This window comes from Capricornis sumatraensis, chromosome 11, assembly GCF_032405125.1.
Source record: "Capricornis sumatraensis isolate serow.1 chromosome 11, serow.2, whole genome shotgun sequence".
NCBI classification, from domain to species: domain Eukaryota; kingdom Metazoa; phylum Chordata; class Mammalia; order Artiodactyla; family Bovidae; genus Capricornis; species Capricornis sumatraensis.
The window spans coordinates 54,017,788-54,037,707 of record NC_091079.1 but is presented as its reverse complement, the minus strand read 5'-3'; the positions used below and the strand labels follow the sequence as shown (position 1 = coordinate 54,037,707).

At 36.6% G+C, this 19,920-nt stretch overlaps 1 protein-coding gene and 1 non-coding gene across 10 annotated transcripts in view; one reads left to right on the top strand and one right to left on the bottom strand.

Moving 5' to 3' along the window:
- Positions 1–19,920, top strand: part of EYA1 (EYA transcriptional coactivator and phosphatase 1) — a 178,368-nt gene that overhangs the window by 55,890 nt on the left and 102,558 nt on the right. For 5 of the 9 annotated variants that reach the window (XM_068984171.1, XM_068984170.1, XM_068984167.1 and 2 more), the window contains exons 6-7: positions 2,770–2,852; positions 3,268–3,454. In XM_068984171.1, coding sequence (XP_068840272.1) covers positions 2,770–2,852; positions 3,268–3,454 — 270 coding nt within the window. The remainder of the gene's footprint in view (positions 1–2,769; positions 2,853–3,267; positions 3,455–19,920) is intronic. The other 4 variants (XM_068984166.1, XM_068984164.1, XM_068984168.1 and 1 more) reach the window with 3 other exon arrangements.
- On the bottom strand, positions 354–425 carry TRNAW-CCA (transfer RNA tryptophan (anticodon CCA)). The gene has a single exon. It is a non-coding gene; the product is annotated as a tRNA-Trp (tRNA).

The following is a 19,920-nucleotide window of genomic DNA, read 5'->3' as shown; positions in this document are numbered from 1 at the left end:
CAGTAACGGTTCTGAACATTTGTGTGTTACTATGGCTTGTTCGTTATATTTTCCAAAACTTCATTTGATCTGTTTAAGAAGCCTATGAAATAGAGTTTTTGCAGCTAGGGAAATTATATCTTAGAGCAGTTAGGTGATTTGTCCAGAGTCCAAACAGCTCATAAGTAATGAACTGGAAACTCTACGGTTTTCTGACTCTTTGGCCAGTACTTAAATGTTCAATGAAAGGAAGTTGCTCAGTCGTGTCCGACTCTTTGTGACCCCATGGACTGTAGCCTACTAGGCTCCTCCATCCATGGGATTTTCCAGGCAAGAATACTGGAGTGAGTTGCCATTGCCTTCTCCAAGAGATCTTCCCTACCCAGGAATTGAACCCGGGTCTCCTGCATTGGAGGCAGACGCTTTACTGTCTGAGCCACCAGGGAAGTCCAAGCACATAATTAATGTATGTTAACTAGCACGTCATACCTGAAGGCATCTGTGAATAGGTGGTTCACACTGAAGACATCCTCCTTAAACCACCAACACATTTACTGCTTAGACTGCTCATTTGCCAGAAGTTTTATTTTAAAATGGTTTTTCTATTTACAAAAGTAACACAGGTTCTGAGTAGAAAATTTAAAAATGATCATTGGCTCCACGAATATTCTGTGACCATAGATTCCCTCCTCCATAGACTTTTGTGCTTTTCGGAAATACTTTATGCTATTCAAAATGTTTCAAATGAAATCACAGAGAACATTTTCATTGCTTAAGTTTTTGTTTTAAAAAATTAGCATGGAACTATTTCCCATTATTAAATGTCATTATGATACTATTTCAACAACTTCATAATATTCCATTTTCTGAATAATGTCTATTAAGGACTCGGGGTTACTTTCTGTGTTTGGTTATTAGAAACAACACTGAAGAACATCTTTGCTAATTAACCTCATAGTATAGATCGTATTTTTTTCTTAGAGTAAAAGCCTAGCAATATAATTACTGGGTTAAAACGGTATATAAAATTCTTGACTATGACCAAATTGCCCAGTAGCTTGTCTTATTTAATTTGTTTTATGTTCAAATGCCATTTTTTACACATTTGCTATCCCTGGCCTTTTAAAAATCTTCCACTAAAATGATAGTTAAAAATAGTATATTATTAAAGATACATGCACCCCTATGTTCATAGCAGCACTGTTCACAATATTCAAGACATGGAAACAACCTAAGTGTCCACTGACAGATGAATGGATAAAGAAGATGAGCTGTGTGTGTGTGTGTATACATACATACATATATATATATATAGAGAGAGAGAGAGAGCGAGCTGGTGATGGACAGGGAAACCTGGCATGCTACAGTCCATGGGGTCACAAAGAGTTGGATACAACTGAGCAACTGAACTGAATACACACACACACACACACACACACACACGGTCACAAAGAGTTGGATACAACTGAGCAACTGAACTGAATACACACACACGCACACACGGTCACAAAGAGTTGAATACAACTGAGCAACTGAACTGAATACACACACACACACACACGGTCACAAAGAGTTGAATACAACTGAGCAACTGAACTGAATACACACACACACACACACACACATGAATACTACTTAACCATAAACTAGGAATAATGCCATTTGCAGCAACATGGATAGACCTAGAGATTATCATACTAAGGGATGTAAGTCAGAAAGAGAAAGACAAATATCATATGATTTATATGTGGAATCTAATGACACAAATGAACCTACCTACGAAACAGGAACAGACTCACAGATGTAGAGAGCAGACTTGGGGTTGCCAAGGGGAATGTGGGGTGAGCGAGCTATGGATTGAGAGTTTGGGATTAGCACATGGAAACTGCGTATATAGAATGAGTGAACAACAAGGTCTGACTGTATAGCGCAGGGAACTGTATTCAATATCCTGAGATAGGCTGTAACAGAAAAGAATGTAAAGAAGAATGTATGTGTATATATAAAACGGAGTCACTTTGCTGTGCAGCAGAAATTAACCCAACATTGTAAATCAATTATACTTCAGTTAAAAAAACAGTATATTGTTGCTTTACATGACTAAACAAAAAGATAGTAAATCTGTTGAAGGAGAAAACTAAGATTTGCTTTTTGGTGTGAATCCTGCACAACTCTGCTGTTTGTTTTTGAGTACAGAGGCATTCGACAAATAGAATATTACTACACAGCACGTGTTCCTCTCTAATCTTTGTTTTATCAAATACTCCAAGAGCTTCCATTTACTCTTCTGTGAAATAAAATAATCAGCTTTTTCCATGGGCCATTCAGATAACAAGTACCAGTTGGAAAGCATCTTGAACTTTTGGAAGTAGCATCATAGTTTTTGAGTTAGCAGGAATTTTAAAGATCATCTAATCTGATCCCACTACTTTACAATAAAGCATATTTAATGTAAAGATGTGAAAATTCTATGCATTTTACAAATTGAAATGGAAAGCTAGGTGTCTGATATCTTTACAAAAATACATAATTTCGTCCATAGTTTATGAGTTCCTCATGTCCTTAGAAATTTAAACCTCTTTACTTATGAATTCTCAGTTGTATAGTGATACTAAAATTGTCAGCTGTTTTATGAAACCAGAATTTTAGCTTTGGCAATTTATTCTGGTTTCAAGATAAACCAAATGCATTTCTTTGGACCCCAGCTCTACTTTATCTAAATAATAATTTCCTATAGACACATTGCTCGACATAGCTTAGTCACCCATGTTTCTTGTCATTTTGTTTTAGGTAGCAGTTTTACAACATCATCAGGATTATATACAGGAAATAATTCACTCACAAATTCCTCTGGATTTAACAGCTCACAGCAGGTAATTTTAAAAGCCAGGTTGACTTCTGAAATTTTAAAAAAAAGTAGATTATTTTCTTATATAAAGAAAGATCCATTTATATTACCTATAACTGAGAGCTTTCTTAAGCTTTCTGATGGATTTTTTGCTCTTGAAAAAATGTCTTTAGCAGTCCTATATGGTGAGTCATTTGGTTTTCAGATTGGTTAAATTTTACCTAATAATGCAACCTGAAATAGAAGAAATATGAAGAGGGAATCCAATCTTACCTAAAATTGGTTTGCATGTCTGTGCATTTCAGTCAGTGTGTGCTTGTGTGTTCCTTTGTGAATTCAGAGAAAGCAGAGATGCAAACGTATTTACAGTTATACTCTGAAATGTAAGAAGGCAGCAGCTGTGTTCTGACTGATTGTTCTTGTGTGGTTTAATTTGGTAGGACTATCCATCTTATCCCAGTTTCGGCCAGGGTCAGTATGCACAGTATTATAACAGCTCACCGTATCCAGCACATTACATGACGAGTAGCAACAGCAGCCCAACAACACCGTCCACGAATGCCACTTACCAGCTTCAGGAGCCACCATCCGGCATTACCAGCCAAGCAGTTACAGATCCAGCAGCAGGTAATTACTTGCCTTTATTAGTCCTGCAGGCTGTATTTCTGATGGTTTAAATGCATTTTTCTACAGTCATATATTCATGACAATGGTTGTACACTTTTGGCAAGTTTTGGCAAGGCCTTTAGTCAAGCAGCATGATTGTGACATTAATTTTATTTTTACTTATTTGCTTAAAAGCTTTCATATGAAGTTATAAACTTGAAAATTACATGAAATAAGATGAGATATGATCTCATGTAAAAATACATGTGATTTTATTTGGTTGTACATGTACTCCATTTTCAGGGTATATATGTAGCTTTTTGGATGTATAATTATAAATATTTAGCTAGGATGCTTAACTATAACTTTAAATGTGTTGACATATGAATATAAATGACATCATCTTGAATTTAGTTATAGTTAAGTTTAGTAAAGTTATAGATCATGTTTATCGTCATGAACTAGTTAATGTTTTTCAAAAAATCAAATAGCCTCTAAGGATCAATCATGGAAGACAGTGATTCTTTTGGCCTACCCTTTCCCACTCATGACCTACTGTGAATTTTATAACAATGTTTTTGAGAGAGGGCATTTTTTGTACTTCACAGTATTTGGTTGTGGTTGTTCAGTCACTAAGTCATGTCCCACTCTTTGCAACCCCATGGACTGCCGCATGCTAGGCTTCCCTGTCCTTCACTATGTCCCAGAGTTTGCTCAAACTCATGTCCATTGAGTCAGTGATGCCATTCAACCATCTCATCCTGTGTTACCCCTTCTCCTGCCCCCAATCTTTCCCAGCATCAAAGTCTTTTCCAATGAGTTGGCTCTTTGCTTCAGGTGCCCAAAATACTGGAACTTCAGCATCAGTCCTTCCAATCAATATTCAGGGTTGATTTCCTTTAGGATTGACTGGTTTGATCTCCTTGCTGTCCAAGGGACTCTCAAGAGTCTTCTCCAGCACCACAGTTTATTTTATTTTATTTTTTTTTAATTTATTTTAATCAGAGGCTAATAACTTTATAATATTGTGGTGGTTTTTGCCATACATTGACATGAATCAGCCATGGGTGTACATGTGTTCCCCATCCTGAACGCCCTCCCACGTCCCTCCCCTCCCATCCCTCAGGGTCATCCCAGTGCACCAGCCCTGATCACCTTGTTTCATGCATCGAACCTGACTAGTGATCAGTTTCACGTTTGGTAATATACATGTTTCAATGCTATTCTCTCAAATCATCCCACCCTCACCTTCTCCCACAGAGTCCAAAAGACTATTCTATACATCTGTGTCTCTTTTGTTGTCTTGCATATAGGGTCATCATTACCATCTTTCTAAATTCCATATATATGCTTTAGTATACTGTATTGGTGTTTTTCTTTCTGACTTACTTCATTCTGTATAATAGGCTCCAGTTTCATCCACCTCATTAGAACTGAATCAAATGTATTCTTTTTAATAGCTGAGTAATATTCCATTGTGTATATGTACCACAACTTTCTTATCCATTCATCTGCCGGTGGACATCTAGGTTGCTTCCATATCCTGGCTATTATAAACAGTGCTGCGATGAACATTCGGGTTCATGTGTCTCTTTCAATTCTGGTTTCCTCGGTGTGTATGCTCAGCAGTGGGATTGCTGGGTCATATGGCAATTCTGTTTCCAGTTTTTTAAGGAATCTCCACACTGTTTTCCATAGTGGCTGTACTAGTTTGCATTTCCACCAACAGTGTAGGAGGGTTCCCTTTTCTCCACACCCTCTCCAGCATTTATTGTTTGTAGACTTTTGGATAGCAGCCATTCTGACCGGCATGAGATGGTACCTCATTGTAGTTTTTATTTGCATTTCTCTGATAATGAGTGATGTTGAGCATCTTTTCATGTGTTTTTTAGCCATCTGTGTGTCTTCTTTGGAGAAATGTCTGTTTAGTTCTTTGGCCCATTTTTTGATTGGGTCATTTAATTTTCTGGAATTGAGCTGCAGGAGTTGCTTGTATATTTTTGAGATTGATTCTTTGTCAGTTGTTTCATTTGCTATTATTTTCTCCTTTTCTGAAGGCTGTCTTTTCATCTATAGTTTCCTTCGTTGTGCAAAAGCTTTTAAGTTTAATGAGGTCCCATTTGTTTATTTTTGCTTTTATTTCTATTACTCTGAGAGGTGGGTCATAGAAGATCCTGCTGTGATTTATATCAGAGAGTGTTTTGTCTATGTTTTCCTCTAGGAGTTTTATAGTTTCTGGTCTTACGTTTAGATCTTTAATCCATTTTGAGTTTATTTTTGTGTATGGTGTTAGAAAGTGTTCTAGTTTCATTCTTTTACAAGTGGTTGACCAATTTTCCCAGCACCACTTGTTAAAGAGATTATCTTTTCCCCATTGTATATTCTTACCTCCTTTGTCAAAGATAAGGTGTCCATAGGTGTGTGGATTTATCTCTGGGCTTTCTATTTCAGCACCACAGTTAAAAAGCATCAATTTCTTTGGCACTCCACCTTCTTTATGGTCCACCTCTCACATGTGTGCATGACTACTAGAAAAACCATAACTTTGACTAGATGGACCTCTGAAAGCAAAGTGATGTTTCTGTTTTTGAATATGCTGTCTAGGCTTGTCATAGCTTTTCTTAAGGAGCAAGTGTACATTTGATGGGCCCTTTTAAATGAAACTCTATCTCCAAAAGTCTGTCTACTATGTCTTTAATACTTTTTCCCCTCCATTAATTTTTTCTGGAACTCTTAATAGTGTATGCTTAATTTTCTGAATTGGCCTCCACCTGGGTTTCTTAAATATCCTCTTGTGCTTCTTGCATTCTTAACTTTTTAAAATGTCTGTCTGTCTGGCTGTGCCAGATCTTAGTTGCAGCACACCAGATCTTTTAGTTGTGCATGTGAACTTTAAGTTGCAGCATGTGAGATCCAGTTCCCCGACCAGGAATCGAACCCAGGCTTCCTGCATTGGGAGTGCAGAGTCTTAACCACTCTATCACCACTGAAGCCCTGCATCCTTAACTTTTAAAAAATATAATCTTTCCTTGCATAGATTAGAAGTGAACTATTATCCTTAAAGAAGCTGTGAGTTTTTTCCCTTTGCCTTTTACTCCTAAAGCCAGAGCCCAGTCAGTCATATTAAAATGGTCTTACATTGTAACTCAATTACAATGTAACTTAATTCTATGACGTGATCAGAGTATTAATTAATTCTCAGTGGTTATCCCAAATCATGGGGAGAAAAAAGTTTTATGTGATAGATGCTGGTTTAAATTTTGACTGTAGGATTACCTTGTAAATGTTAGCAGATGATCCTCCTCAAAACTCCCTTAATGTTTATCATTCTACTTTTTCTCTTAAATGGGTATAGACACTGTTTTGTTCCAGAGCAGGAAGTTAAATCATTCTTAATCTTGTATTCCAGCTAACTATAAATACAATTTCTGCTGCATATCTCAACTCTAGACATGTTTATCTTGATTATCATATTCCACTTACCTTTATTTAAGAAAAAAATGAGCTTTTATCTTATGACATGGCTTATATGTGAAAACTTAAGAAAAAAACCCAGATGAACTTATTTCCAGATCAGAAAGAGACTCACAGACATTGGAAAGAAACTTATGGTTACCAGAGGGTGAAGTGGAGGTTGGAGAACTAAGAAATTAGGAGGCTGGGATTAACACTACTATATATATAGTAGATAACCAATAAGGACTTATTGCAAAGTACAGAAAACTATACTCAATATTTTGTAATAACTTATAAGGGAAGAGAATCCGAAGAAGAATATATATATCTAATATATAAGACATATATAAATAAGACGGAGTCGCTGTGCTAAATATATACATATATGTGTGTGTGTATATATTACTACTGAATCACTATGCTGTACACCGGCAACTAACATTACATTGTCAATGGACTATACTTCAGTTTTAAAAAGTAGCTTGATATAATATTCACTCAGTTCACATATATAAAAACAGTATTCATAGAACCTCATATATGTATTTTTCTGCCTTTTGATTAGATTTCACATCTATATAATCACACTTAAGTAAACTTTGTTATAAAAGGAATTGAATGTCTGGTAGAAGTTACTGTAGAACTTTCCTGTCTCTTCCTTGTCACATTGACTTCATGTAGGTATCAAGAGAAGAAATAATGGTTTATTGAAATTTAGAGATAACTTGTGTTTTTACATGAATCTTCTGGGTCATGAAAGGTTCTTGAGGACTGAAAGGCACTTTGAAATGAGGACAGATATGTGAATGTGAAACAGAAAGTCTCTTTAGGGTCTGTGGAATAAGATACTGAGAAAAGGAGACAGATGAATAATTTTACTTAATTAATGACATTTTGGTTGTGAAGAGCACAGTATAAAACAAACTGAAGACTTAGTCATTTCTTAAGTTTGGTTAGAGCTTTATAAAAAGGCCATTTGGACATATCATAAAACTTTATGTCTGAAACTTGACATTGTTCTAAGCAAATTTTGTTTGTAAAAGGGATGCCATGTGAAAGAGTGGGGATTAGTGGGCACCAAGCCACACCAGATGGGAAAAAGTGTGACATTATAATTTTTGAAAAGTATATATAATTTTATTTTAAGATTAAATGATTTATTTTAGGTTTTATTTGAATGTATGCTTAGTGTTCTAGGTACTTATTTCAATTTCAGTATCTTTATGGCTATAGAATAGGAATGAATTGAGGTGGAGAAAAAATAATATTTTTCAGATTTTTTTAATATTCAGCACTTCCCACTAAAAATGTGTGTAGTGGACCAACTTTTATTGTGTTACATAGTGAGGAGTGAAAAGTTTAGTGAGTTTACACATTGAAAAAGAAATGTGGATTACTTTAAAAATTCAAGGAAATTTTCATATTTTTTTTAAACATTTGTAGTAAGACTGTGGATTCAGCCTAAGTTGTTTGGCATTCCCTTTACTTTCTTACTAGTCATATAGAACAGTATAGATGACAACAGAGTGTTGATGGTAAAGTCTATAAAAATCATTAAAGAATTATAAGAATGTTTTACTACATATAACGTAACACTTTTGTTTTGAGATTGAAACAGTAGTTAAAATAACATGTTTATTTAGGTTGAAATTATTTCAGGTGCTTTTTTTTCCTATTAATAGTCTATTTGGTTTAAAGTCAGTATTTTGCAATACTGGAAAGTTAAATTTTAGTCATTATCTCATGTATAACTAAGTTTCTGCCTTTCAGTTTCATGGAATTACACAGAACAGATGAACCCACAATCCATGAGTTCTTCCATGCTTTATGATATCCGTTCTTTATTGTTGATAGAATTGTTGTATCATAATGCACAAATAAGATGACCTTGTAAGGGCTTTTTTCAATATGAATAGGTAAGGACTCATTTTTTCAGTTGAGTTTATGTTTTTGTTGTTTTTTTGGCTATGCCTCATGACTTACGGGATCTTAGTTCCCCAATCATGGATTGAAACTGTAAATGGAAGTGTGGAGTCCTAACCAGTGGACAGCCAGGGAATTCCCAGGCCTCATTTATTTTTAATTCTACATTTTAAAATTTATATGCACGATAGTAATCTTTCAAGTCTATGATATTATGCAGTATTTGTTATAAATATATACTTCCTTATGAATCTTAAGCTCATAAGTTATTTTAATATGTTTGTAGTTAAATATTGAAAGCTGTATCCTCCTTTAAGTAGACATATGTCATACATTAAAAATAACATAATTTGAAGATGAAAGCATAATTTCAAGTTTTAAAAACTAAAACCAGTGCCTTTGCATTCATTTAAAAAAAAGGAATTTGTTAGTCATGCATTGACAGTCTTAAAAAAATTTATATCATTTGGAGATAGGTAAGAATCCATATACCTTGAGAAGTATAGTGAAATTTATTTGATCATTCAACACAATTTTAATTAACTTATTGAATTCATAAAAATTGTGCCTCCTCTTCAACTAGCAATGCCAGCCTTCCCACTCCCAACTGAAGGATATCTTGGTTGCTTCCAATTTTAGCCATTATAAATAAAACTACTATAAGCATTCATGTAGGTTTTTATATGGACATAGGTTTTCAACTTGTCTCAGAAAATTCCTGAGTCTGATGGCCAGATTGTATGGTAAGAGTATGTTTAGTTTTATAAGAAGCTGCCAAAATGTCTTTCAAAGTGGCTGTACCATTTTGCATTTCTACCAGCAAAAATGAGAGGTTTTTTTCACTCCACATCTTTACTAGCATTTGGTTTGTCAGCTTTCAGATTTGGGCCATTCTGATAGGTGTGTTCTGCTGTCTAATTGTTTTAATTTGCACTTTCCTAATGAAATTTGATGTTGAGTATATCTTTTCGTATAATTATTTGCCTTCTGTGTATCCTTTGATGAGGTATCTGTTCAGATCATTTGCCCACTTTTTAATCAGATTGTTTTGTTGTTGAGTTTTAAAAGTAATTTGTATATTTTGGATATGTCCTTTATCACAGGACACTTTTGCAAATACTTTCTCCTGGTCTATATATTGTCTCTTTATTCTTAGCATTATTTTTTCCTTTCATGGAACATCATTTTGTTTAGTATCTGAAGACTCATTGCCAAACTCTAGGTTTTCTCTTATGTTATGATCTATAAAGTTTGTGGGGGCATAGAGTTGTTCAGAATATTCTTTTATTATCCTTTTAATGTCCATGGAATTGCTAGTGATGAACCCCTCTTTTATTTCTGGTATTATAAGTGTCTTCTCTCTTTTTTGTCTTGGTTAACCCAACTAGAAATTTATTAATTTTTTGGTCTTTTTCAAAGAGCCAACTTTTCAGTTCAGTTGCTCAGGTGTGTCCGACTCTTTGCAACCCCATGGACTGCAGCATGCCAGGCTTCCCTGTCCATCACCAATTCCTGGAGCTTGCTCAAACTCATGTCCATCAAATCAGTGATGCCATCCAACCATCTCATCCTCTGTCGTCCCGTTCTCCTCTCACCAGCTTTTAGTTTTATTGATTTTTCTCTATTGTTTTCCTATTTTCAGTTTCACTGACTTCTAGGATTTTTAGGATTTCTTCTGCTTTTGATTTAATTTGCCCCTCTTTTTCCACTTTTCTAAGGCTTGAAGTTTAGATAATTGATTTTAAATCTATCTTCTTTTCTAACATACACATTTAATACTGTGAAGTTCCCTTTAAACACTGCTTTTGTTGCATCCCACAATATTTGATAGGTTTTTTCTATTTTCATTTAGTTCAGATTATTTTTATTTTCACTATCATTGAAATCTTACCTTCTAAAGAGACATATATTTTATATATACTTTACTGGAGAAAAATCTTAAAAATTTGATAGTGTACAGTATATATCATTTATCACAGCCATCTAGTTATTCACATCTTCCCAATTAGACAGAGAATGTTTTGTTTCTGAGAGAAGGGTATTACATAGTACATTGACATTCTATTATCTACTATAAGAAAATTTTGGTCAGAGTAAACTCTGCTCAAAATACTGTAAAATAATATAAAAATTAAATCCAGTATTACTTTAATTTTTAAATCATGGCTTTCATTTTAAATATCTTTTAAAATGTTAAAAGAACATGTTTTTATTTTTAAAACAATTTTTCTTTGCAAAGTTAATGATTTTTCTTCTATGTTTAAAAATATATAGAGTAAGAAAAAAGAAAAGGACATTTTAGGCTGTTTTCCTTTTGTGCTAACATCTAAGCTCTCATACTATCATCTCTTAGCCACTGAAATGAAAAGAATATCTTCTTTCCTTGAACTGAACCCTGAAATCTTAAGTCATATTGTTACCAACATAACTGAATACATTTTTTAAGAAATGAGATAAAGATAATTTAACCACTTTGAGAGTCATTCACGAAGAGGCTTTTGAAATTGACTTTTCTAAAAAGAACACTTAAGCCATTCTTTAAAAAATGTTTTTATTATATGACTCTTATATGTATAATTAAAATGAGTACTCATTTGTAATCTAATTACTGTGCTATTAGTTAATTAAATTGGCTTGAAAACGTTATTCTTGCCCATAAAGTCTTAGAACATCTCACAATTATTATGATGGTGAATATAATAATAATACATAGTAAAAGTATAATTACTGTGTTTAAAGCTTTACAACATATTACTTGTAATCTTATAAACATACCCATGAAGTCAGTACTATTTGTTTCCATTTACAGGTGAGGAAAATAGGCATGTAACTCTTGAATACTGAAGTTGATCAGAAATTTTGAAGCCAAGTTCTTATGAAAGGGCTATTCACCTGTAACATTGTAATTTTAGGGTAGTACAAAGCAATCAGAGAGAGATAAAACTAAATAATACATAATCATTTTAGATCAAATGGAAATAAAAGCTAATTATGTATTTATGAATTTTAGCATGGATCACATAGAAAAGTTCCTTTTTCAAAGAATTTGCTCATTTGAATTTCTTACAAAAACCTTAATGTTGAAATCTCCCTTTTCATGCTTTGACTGCCTGCAGACAATTTACTGGTTAAGGTGATGTACAGGAATCTTGCCAATATTGAATTTCAAGTGACAGAGGAAAAATCAGTATAAGAGGGAATTCAATATGCATGGGAAACGATTTGTTCCCTCTGCTTCTTTGATCCTTGCCAAGGCCTAGAAAGTAGAGCAAAGCACATGAAACACAGGGGAACATTCTTTCGCAAAGTGGCAGGAGAGTTCTCAACTCTTAACAGGAGCTTGGTGAGATGGGATGAAAAACTAGACTGCCGGCCGTCTTCCCAGTGAATGCAGGAACACTATGAATGCCACATCTATATTACCTATATTTTGCTGCATGAACTGTTTTGCAAAACTTTAGGCCGTGTTTGCTCCTTTCCACAGATGCCTGGTGGACTTCGGAGGGGTTTGCAGTTTGTTGTTTGTTCAGCACAAAAAGCAACTATTTCAACAAAATTTGAACCAGCATTTTGGAAACATTGTCAGCAAAACAAATGTTTGTATCTAAAATAGCCAGGCTATTAAGATGTGAGAAAACAAAACAGACGTTTGGGGTTCTTGTGCTTGGTTGTCTTGATGGCATTTATTTGTCATCCACCACCCCCCTGCCCCCGACCCCAGGGAATGTGTGGTGTTAACCTTGATGAAATTATAAAATTCACTTAAAAATTTTTTTTGCCAGGAATGTTGTCAATTGCCATACCTTTGAATTTTAGATTTGTTTCTAGGAAGTTGAAAAATCCAGTGTTTTCACATTTACCCATGTGCCTCCGTAATAGTTTGACTAATTTTTTCAGTTAGCTGGCATGAAATCAGGATGCCTTAGCGTCAGTTTTAGTACACTTGGATTCCAATATGTCATTCTTTCTTATATTTATATGTAATGGATAATTGGTAAAAAATAATAAAGATCAGAAAGCATATATTATTGAGCTAATTAGTTTACATATCTCCCAGGCATTTATCATGTTATCTTCTTTTGTAGCTAAGTGAGTCATTACTTCTGTAAAGTCTTACGTATCCTTTGTGACCAACACAAATCAATATAAGTTCCCTTGTTTAAGTTGAAGGACATCAGCATTTACAGATTAAAATTTTTTTTAATTTTATTTCTAGTTTTCTTTTTAATTGGAGGATAATTTGCCTTGCAATGTTTTGTTGGTTTCTGCCACATATCACCATGAATCAGCCATAGGTATACATATGTCCCCTCCTTCTTGAACCTCCCTCCCACCTCCCAGCCCATCCCACCCCTCCAGGTTGTCACAGAGCACGAGGTTGAGCTCCCTGCATCATATAGCAAATTCCCACTAGCTAGCTGTCTAACATATGGTAATGTACATGTTTCAATGCTACCCTGAATCCTTTTCACCCTCTCATTCCCCCTGCTGTGTGCACAACTCTGTCTCTGCTTTTCTCTATTGCTACCCTGCAAACAGGTTCATCCGTACCATTTTTCTAGATTCCATATATATGTGTTAATATGCTATATTTGTGTTTGTCTTTTTGACTTACTTCACTCTGTATAACAGGCTCTAGGTTCATCCACCTCACTAGAACTGACTCAAATTCATTCTTTTTTATGGCTAATATTCCACTTTATATATGCACACAACTTCTTTATCCATTCATATAGATTAAATTTTTAAATTGGAGATGGTTGGGCAAAGGACATAGAAAGTTGTATGTGTTTCCCATCTCTCCACTTCATTTAATTGGGATTGGATGGCTTAATGGATGAGTTTGGGATTAACTTTTCAATAGAGGTGATATTGATGATTAATGGCTATCAATTTTATTCCTAGCTTCATACTCAAAATAAATTTAAGTTTAATGAATATCTTTTCAGTGTATTGAATAATAATAAGTGAGCGTGAACAAAATTACAAAGGTCCACAAGGGTTTACAGGAAAGAATAAAAACCCCTTCATCTTCCCTACCCTTAATTTCTTCCAGCAGAGCTTCTTGTGTCTCCTAGTGATACACTTTGTTTCTGTAAATGTAGACATGGGACATACCCTGAGCACTTCTTTTTTCATATTCAAGTATGTATACTTTTCATTAGTTTTCTTTTTCCTTAAAGATATTCTGTACCCTACATTTTTCTCTTAGTAATATGCAGAGAAATATTCAATATATAGCTTTGTTGATTTTTATATTTCATATGCCAGTATAATGATGGCCCCAGGTGGCGCTAGTGGTAAAGAACTCACCTGCCAATGCCAGAGACATAAGAGACACAGGTTCGATCCCTGGGTCGGGAAGACCCCCTGGAGGAGGGCATGGCAACCCACTCCAGTATTCTTGCCTGGAAAATCCCATGGACAGAGGAGTCTGGTGCACTACAGTCCATAGGGTCGCAGGGAGTCGGACACGACTAAAATGACTTAAAACACACCCGTAACGATGGCACGTGCATTTTGAGCACTTACCATGTACCAAGCGTCATTCCAAGCACTGTTCGTGTATGAACTTAGTTCATTTCCATCAGGCCCAGGGGAATAGGCAGTGTCATCATCACCCACATTTTATAGACAAGGAAGCTAAGGAGAGGTCAGCTGCAGCACTGAATTTAACTTCTAGAAGTTCGGCTTCAACTTTGTGTCCTTAATCAGGAAAGCATGCTGCTTCTTGAAACCACTGGGTCTGAGGTTTCAAGCAAGCAGAAAAATGAAAATGTAAACAGAATCATAAAAAGTAGTAGCTATATGGGGTACATTTTCTTTAATCAGTCATAGCCCGTATGAGCATAATCACTCAACTAAAAGCCTCTATTAGAAGGTATTCAGTTTAAATATACGTTCACCACTTGAATGAACTCTATTTGCTGATAAAATAACATAGGTCTGTCTGAAATTATAGGGACAATGGTATATGATATATCTAAGGTGATGTTGTACTATGTTTCCTGAATTATAATATCAGTGTGTAGGCTCTTAAATGATCCACAACCAGATGTACACTTTCTCTCTTACCTTCCACTTCCCTAAATCTGCTCTGATTCCTATTCCCTATTTATCCTGCTTAATAATTACTGCCACGGACCTGCTTAGGAGACAGTTTTCACAACATCCCTTAACCCTTTCCCTGCAAATGACTTCATTCTCTACCTTACTGACTCTTTTTGTTTTTTTGGTCCACTCACAGGTCATGGTTGATGAGAACTAAGTATAGGGATGGTAATACTCTTGTCTCAAGGGAAGCTGTGCATTTTAAAGTGAATGGAAAAAAGAAAAGCATGCAATCTTAATCCAGTACAATCACCTTCCAACACATTTGAAAATATTTCTGTTACCCCTTCAGAAACTCTATAAAGTTAGAACTGCATTTTCTTTAGAGCCATTATTTAAGACACATTTTTGTACTTTTCACTTTGATGAAACTGCCGATATCTGAGTATAGTTTTCTCATGTTCTGTGTTGTGTGTGTGCGGTTTTCACCAGGACTGTTGATTAGACTTGATGGTCATGGTTTGGTTGGGAACTCATGTCTACTATGTGTCTGTGAGAAAATAGATTCTGAGTTTCAAACAACTCATGCAAAAATATTTAGAACATAGCTGATTTGCAAACTGACACTCTCTTCAAGGTACAAATCCACTTAAGGAACTTTAGCCTGGAGCAGTTAAACCCTAGGGACAGTTTTGAATTTTAAAGTTAGGAGTGACCTTATAGATTCCTTTGCCTAAGACATTCACTCTGCTGCTGCTGCTGCTAAGTCGCTTCAGTCGTGTCTGACTCTGTGTGACCCCATACACAGCAGCCCACCAGGCTCCCCCGTCCCTGGGATTCTCCAGGCAAGAACACTGGAGTGGGTTGCCATTTCCTTCTCCAGGGCATGAAAGTGAAAAGTGAAAGTGAAGTCACTCAGTTGTGTCCGACTCTTAGCGACCCCATGGACTGCAGCCTACCAAGCTCCTCCATCCATGGGATTTTCCAGGCAATAGTACTGGAGTGGGAGACATTCACTCTACTGATTATGAATAAGGAGTCCAAAAAGTGTAAGTTTTTCCAGAGTGGTGTGGCCTGCTATCAGCGGCATCTCTTGAATGCAAGTTGGAGTGGCAGCCTTGATAGATGTTGTGACATGGTACAGATTTCCCACAGTGCCCCAGGAAGCACTGCTGTCTCCAGAAAGTTGGGATGGATGTCCTTTAATGAGTTCCCAAGGTAGGCTCAGTTAGGGTCACGAGTCTTCAGGTTTAAAACTAGCAGGGTTCCTTTAAGTCTTCTGTGATCCTTTGATACAGTGATATTTATTAAGAATTGAATATAATGCACAGTGTTTCCTAATCACACCTGCCTGGGTACCACTCTTCCCCCACCCTCACCCCCGACAAGGCATATCTGTGAACTTCTCTTGGGCATCACACTTCTTGGAATATAATTGAGAGAAACGGGAGTGGTGACTTGGGATTCAGAGTGGGGTTAACCTGGCTTGGAATACTGGTTCTGTTGTTTACTCTGGGCACGTCACTTGGTTCTGTAGTGTATCAGTTTTCTATGAAACGAGGATACTACCACTCTTGTGTATGAGATGAATGAGAGAATAAAATTATGTGGTGGTGAACAAAGTGACTGCAGATCTAGGCCTTCAGATATTTGTTTTTTTCAGTTATGCATTCAACAGATATGTGTGACTGCTTGCTGTGCGCTGGGGACATAAAGGTGGCAAGAAGGGCAAGGTCCCTGGCCTCAGGAGCCAGTGAGTTCTCCCCTCTTGATGATAAATGGGGTGAGTTGTGCATTGTGGTTGTTTCAGAGGTAAAGCCTCCAAAGTGTGCGCATCTATTTCTTGCCCATAGAATGAGGGTTTAAGTCAGAAGTTGAAGCAGGTGAAAAGGATGACAGACATTTCTCTGAGGTCATCCATAAAGCACTGGAGAGTGGATAGTGGCCTGACTCCAGGGATGATAAAATTCTCTTAACTTATTTAATAGACCTTGACTGAGGATCTGCTTTACCTGGGAGACCTCAATTAGTGATTCGTGAAAGAGAAGCAGTGTCATGCAAGACAGAAATCAAAACAGTTCCCTAAAGTTAAATAATACCTGTTGGTCTTGGACTTCTGATTACTTCTATAAGACTTCTTATATATTGCTTCTATAAGACTGCAAGGAGATCAGACCAGTCAATCCTAAAGGAAATAAGTCCTGAATATTCATTGGAATGACTGATGCTGAAGCTGAAGCCCCAATACTTCGGCCACCTGATGCAAAGAACTGACTCCTTAGAAAAGACCCTGATGCTGGGAAAGATTGAAGGTGGGAGGAAAAGGGGCCTACAGAAGGTGAAGTTGTTGGATGGCATTACAAACTTGATGGACTTGAGTTTGAGCAAGCTCCAGGAGTTGGTGATGGACAGGGAAGCCTGGCGTGTTGCAGTCCATAGGGTCGCAAAGAGTTGGACGTGACTGAGCAACTGAACTGAAAGTTAGTAATACTTGTTGGTCTCTGACTTCTGATTACTTCTCTAAGACTAGTCATCAAGCGTACTTGCCTTGGCTTATTTTGCACATGTGTTTCTGTGACTGGTAACTTGAAGTTATCAATTTCTTTTAAGTCTTGTCTTATCATTTGATAGGGGCTTCCCCAAGGGCCCAGCGGTAAAAAAATCAACACACACACACACACAAAAACCTGCCTGCGATGCAGGAGATGTGGGTTTGATCCCCCTGGGTTGTGAAGTCCTCTGGAGTAGGAAATGGCAACTCACTCCAGTGTTCTTGCCTGGGAAATCCCATGGACAGAGGAGGCTGGCAGGCTACAGTCCATGGGGTCAAAAAGTCTAACACAACTGAGCACTTCCTTTGGTGAGGTAATAGTCACTGAGAGTCTTATATAGTGTAATGTAATTTATTCAAGGATTTTATGAGGTTGTTTGGTTATTTGTTGCCAAGAGAGGTAACTCCCACTTAAAAAATCTTCCAGTATAAAATTGGCAGGTCACTTTGGAGGCTTGTTGGCCTGTTCCTTCGTAGGTCTCTATGGGTCCTCAATAGCTTTTTGAGGAATATCATTGGCCTTCCCTCAGGCCTGTGGCCTTCCACCTGGGAATCTCTCCTGGTAAGGCATCTTAATTTTTATAAGAGAATGTTATTTCTGTTCTCAGTGTAACTAACTTAGTAACGAAGCTTGTGAGTTTTGTCTCAACTCAGCAGCCAAGTATCGCTCTCCTCCAACTTACCCATCATTGCCTCCTCCCTCATTGCCATCTAAAACTCAAGTGGAAACTGGCTTCTGGCAGCTACCAGAAAGGTAAATAATGGCCCTGTTCTTCTAGAAACCTTCAGTTTCATCCTTAACATAAGGAAGATGAGCAAAGTCAGTGTTCTGTGCTCTGAACCACCAAGTCAGCCATGTGGAATCCAGTGCAGTCAGCCTTAGGAGTTAAGAGTCTTATGAAACGTGCTGTTTTATTTACTAGGAAGGCATGTTCCTGGTATCACACACACCCTCTCAATGAGCAATCCTGTGAAGTATTTCTGTCTCGTTTCTTTACAAAAACTGTGGATAAATTGTCTTGTCTCACTTTATATCCCCCATGAGTCACTGGGTTACCAAAAAAGTTCTTTTGGGTTTTCCATAGCATCTTATGGAAACAGCTGAATGAACTTTATGGCCAACCTGATATTTTTGCTGACTGCAGACATGCACTGACCACTCTCCTCCAGCTTCGTTTTATTTACATTCCCAACTCGGTGTTCTTCTAAGATACTCATTCATTGTTTCAAAAGATTGCTGCATAGTTATTGTGTATATATTTGGTGGGTATCTTAAACCCTTTTTGGTGAATGTAGGATATGAATTACTCAGAAAATAAGATGAAGAATTTAAATGTTTTATTTGATAAGAATAAAGGCCAGAGAAAAGATCTACCACAACTACTCATGCTGAGAAAATGCCTGTTTTGCAAGTTACATTACAGCCATCTTTTAAGTGCCACCATTTTGGCTAAAACCCCTTCAAGAGTCTCCTAATAATAGCCTCCCAAGAGCACGTCTCCATCTTTTCTTTTCTCTGTTCAGAGTCTCATTCCTTCTTGTCTAGTTCATAGGCTTGTATTCAATTCAGGTAATTTATATAAAAAGCATGTTGCCAATTGTAATATGCTTCCCAAATGTAAGGATTCATTTTCTCTACCACTGACATCATTTTTGACTTCTGCAGTTTCTTTTCTTTTCCATCCCTGAGGACATTTTAAATGTTCTGGGCATTCTAAGCACTTTCTTTCTGAGGGATCTCTTTCCTTTCCAGTTTCCCATTTTTTCCCCTAATGTGTTCGTTTCAGTACATTCGTTCATCTAATTACCTCCCTTGACTCAGCTGTGATGTTGATAAAGGTTATAGAGGAAGTACAGTTCTCCTGAGAGGTATTGCTCCACCTTGCCATTAAATTTTGTTACACTGTTCTCTAGGTGAAAGAAAGGCAGGAAGCACGGTTTTCTCTGCCACTTGTGAATGAAGATTTGGTGGTGTTCTCCAACATTCCCTTGGCTAATTATTGAGCATCTCTTACTTACCAAGTACTCTTGGGTTCCATGTGGATACAGAGAGCAAGAGGGTTATTCGCTGTCCTTAAGGAGTATCCTGTGTGAACAACCAACTCTAAGAAAGGTTGTCTTTAAAATGTTTCCTTAGAGCTAGGGGAAGCAGCACAGTGTCCAGAAGAAGTCAGGAACCAGAGATTTCATATGTAAAGTGTTGGAAGGAAAAACTAACAAAGGAGGTGAAATTTATCCTCAGCATCCAAAGATGCAAATGAGTGTGGGACAGAAAGGATAGGAAAGGGCTGTCCATCCAAGGCTAGAGATACAGACCCTTTTGAATGAGCTCAGTGATGGTATCACTTCAATCAGAACAAACTTAAACTAAATTTCATTGAATGATCAAAGCTTTTTAAAGCTGGAAGTCACTTTATGATTATCTTTACCAATAAGATACCTGAGCCCAGAGAGGTGACTTGGAACAGTTCACTTCATGTGACAACACTAACATGTTACACAGAAT